We start from the raw sequence: 2,913 nt of genomic DNA, 5'->3' as shown, positions 1-2,913 counted from the left end.
GCGCAGAAAAAACCCCGGGGGGGGGGGAACTGGGGGGGGGGGGGGGGGGGGGGGCCCCCCCGCCGCTCTGCTGCGTGTGAGTCCCGGGCTCGTGGAGCAGAACCTCTGGTCCCGTGGAGTACAGAGTCCTGCCCCCCCCGGGGAGCGGGGGCCGGAGGTTCCCGGCGGGGGGGGGGGGGGCCGCCGCCGCAGCCGTGACTGGGTGTAAGGGCTCTGGGAAGCGGAGAGCCGTGGGCCGGATGAGTTCATCACCAGAACTGCCGCCGTGGCCGCTGGCCTCCTTCCCGACCAGAGACTCGATGGTGAAGCATTTCTTGTTGCTGTTGCTGCTGCTGTGCTGGAACATTGTCATAAAGTTGTGTGTATGTGTGTGTTTTTGTGTGTACGGGGAGCAGGTGATCAGTATCCAGTTTGGTCCATGCACGGGTGCTGGCTCAGAGTCCCGGGGTCCTGCAGGGACGCATGACTGCGTCTGTGCGTAAAATCCGGATACAGAAGCAGAGGCACCTGAAGCGGTGCAGGGCGCTCTCACCTGTGACCGCTGTCCGTTCACTTCTTCTACTATTCCTTCAGCTTCTCCTTTCTGCGCTTCAGTTGCGTAAAGTGACAGCGGGCAAATCTCGGAGCTGCAACCGGGTCTGTTGCGCAGAACTGCGGGCCGTGGGTCTGGAACTAGGCGGTGTCTCCGTGCGCCTGCTGCCTCACCATGCTCTACAGTGAGCTGAGGAGTGATCAGTGAGTGTATCTGATACCTGCCCTGCCCACAGACTGAGGTGCGCTGAGCATGCGTACCACCGTTTTATGAGTTCCACTACCTCTTTCTCCCTCCTCCACTGCCTCCTCCTCTTTCTCCTCCATCCCCGACAGCCATTTTGTTGATTGATGACGGTAGTAAGGAAGAGGTGCGTCACAGGTTTAACACAAACTTAAAGGATGAGGAACATGATGATGATATTGAACGTATTGATGATGGTGAAGAAAATGATGATGATTATGATTAATATCTATTTACTGCTATTTACAGTTATGACAGTTAAAATAGTAAAACTTTCAACCATCCGTGGACAGATAATTATAACCAGATTTTATCTTATCTATGGTTGACAACTGTCAGACCAATCAGAACCCAATGTTTTTTCCAAGTGATAAAGATTCAAGAGCCTTTCCGAAGAAAAGATTTTGAAACATAAGCCCATCCATCCATCCATTTTCATCCGCTTATCCGTTACCGGGTCACGGGGGCAGCAGTCGCCACCCAAATCACATTGCACCGTACCAACCCGACCTAAACCTTCCTGCGGGTGGTGAGTCCACTGGAAGGTACCAACCTCCCTAACCAGGATTCAAACTTGCCCAGGAGGTGAACCCTGGGGTTCTACACCAATGACAGGGACATTGCCTCTGAAGGCTCTAAAGCGCCACTGAAACATAAACAACTATTTGAATTCACTACAGTGACAAACTGTCACTGCAGCATTACAGCATAACCTTTGACCTCATGGTCAACTGCCTTGCTCTCTGACAACTGATATTTATTCTCTCTCTCTCTCTCTCTCTCTCTCGCTCTTTCAAACAAACACACACACACACACACACAGAATTGTCTTCAGTCACATTTCACACACAATGTATCATAAACATTTTTTCAATTATTCATTTTATGATGTTATTTTATTCATTAATTCAATCCTTAATCCGACTAAAGTTTCATTTAAACCCTCAAGCACAAGGACACAAACAGTTCAACAAACCACTAAATGAGACTCCTCAAGAAACACAAAGAGTTAACCTCACTGCCATAACACAGAGATAACAGATAAAATGAGAACCACCCCAGACTTAAAGCCAAGAAATACTCAAATAATGGGACAAACTGAGTCAAAGTCAGAGACAAGAAAACAGTCAAAAATTATAGGTTTAACAAAAACAAACATTTAAATGTTCTTTAAAAAAAGTTTCTGCGCCTTGTTAATGGCGGCCTTATATTTCTTTGTCTTCTTCTCTGTCATACATGTCTTATGTCCTTGTTTGTCTCCCTCAGTTTAGACCTGTCTATTGCAGTCGTGTCCAGCAGCAGCAGCAGGTTTTGGGACCTTTTGGGACAAACACCAATTCAGAGCCACTAATTATGGCCCCGGGATTTTGCACAAAGGCCCCCTGCCTGTTCAGTGAATACCTTGTCCCACCGGGGGCCTGTGTGAACGGTGGCACCCCTCACCCCCTTATGGTCTCCTCATCCTGAACTCCCCTACTGCCCTGCCACCGCCCCCTCCACCTGTTAATTAACAGGCCTCAGTGGCAGATCTGGATCAGTGTCTGGACTTTAGCATGCACTCGTTTAGCCTGTGGCACTCCGAGGGCGGCACTGAGGACGGATGAAGGAGCGACAGTCATTGTGGAGGTAACGTGTGGTGATTGTGTTGCAGCCTGGAGCCGACTCACTGCTGCTAAGCCCTCTTGAAAGTGAAGGGGGCGCCGCCTCTCATTAGTGGCCAATAAACAACAACAACAAGAGGATGATATTAACAGGAAATGAAGGTACATTTCTACTTTACGAGTTTAATCTCTACCTGTGAAGCCAAATGATGCTGGTCTTGAATAGTCAGGGACAAAGTTGGTCAGTGGACCAGTGAGGAGCCCAGTCAGTTTTATTTGATTACTTCTTGATGATGTCCTGTATACCAAATATTCTGATATATATCTTGTTCTCAGTTGGGCAGCTGTTACATTGAAACATTCTATAAGAACTGTTTGTCCATCAAAACAAATGGTCTTGACAAAACTCAAGTCATTTGTCTGATAAACCAGTTGATCATTCAACTTATTTGGCCCCAGCGTGGAATAAACAAAAGCAATATAGTGCTTCAGAAACAGCTGTTGAACTCAACATTTGTCTGTTTACTTGACTCTTTT

At 48.1% G+C, this 2,913-nt stretch overlaps 1 protein-coding gene across 1 annotated transcript in view; it reads right to left on the bottom strand.

Annotated features, from left to right (window-relative positions):
* The window catches only part of emx3 (empty spiracles homeobox 3), a 10,773-nt gene extending 10,372 nt beyond the window's left edge, over positions 1-401 (bottom strand). The window contains exon 1 of the mRNA XM_025063019.1: positions 60-401. Coding sequence (XP_024918787.1) covers positions 60-352 — 293 coding nt within the window. The 5' untranslated portion in view covers positions 353-401. The remainder of the gene's footprint in view (positions 1-59) is intronic.
* Positions 402-2,913: the final 2,512 nt, after the last annotated feature.

The sequence above is a fragment of the Cynoglossus semilaevis genome, chromosome 15 (assembly GCF_000523025.1).
Source record: "Cynoglossus semilaevis isolate Cse_v1.0 chromosome 15, Cse_v1.0, whole genome shotgun sequence".
In the NCBI taxonomy this organism is placed as follows: domain Eukaryota; kingdom Metazoa; phylum Chordata; class Actinopteri; order Pleuronectiformes; family Cynoglossidae; genus Cynoglossus; species Cynoglossus semilaevis.
Note: the sequence above shows the minus strand (reverse complement) of the source record. Positions and strands in the feature narration are given on the sequence as shown.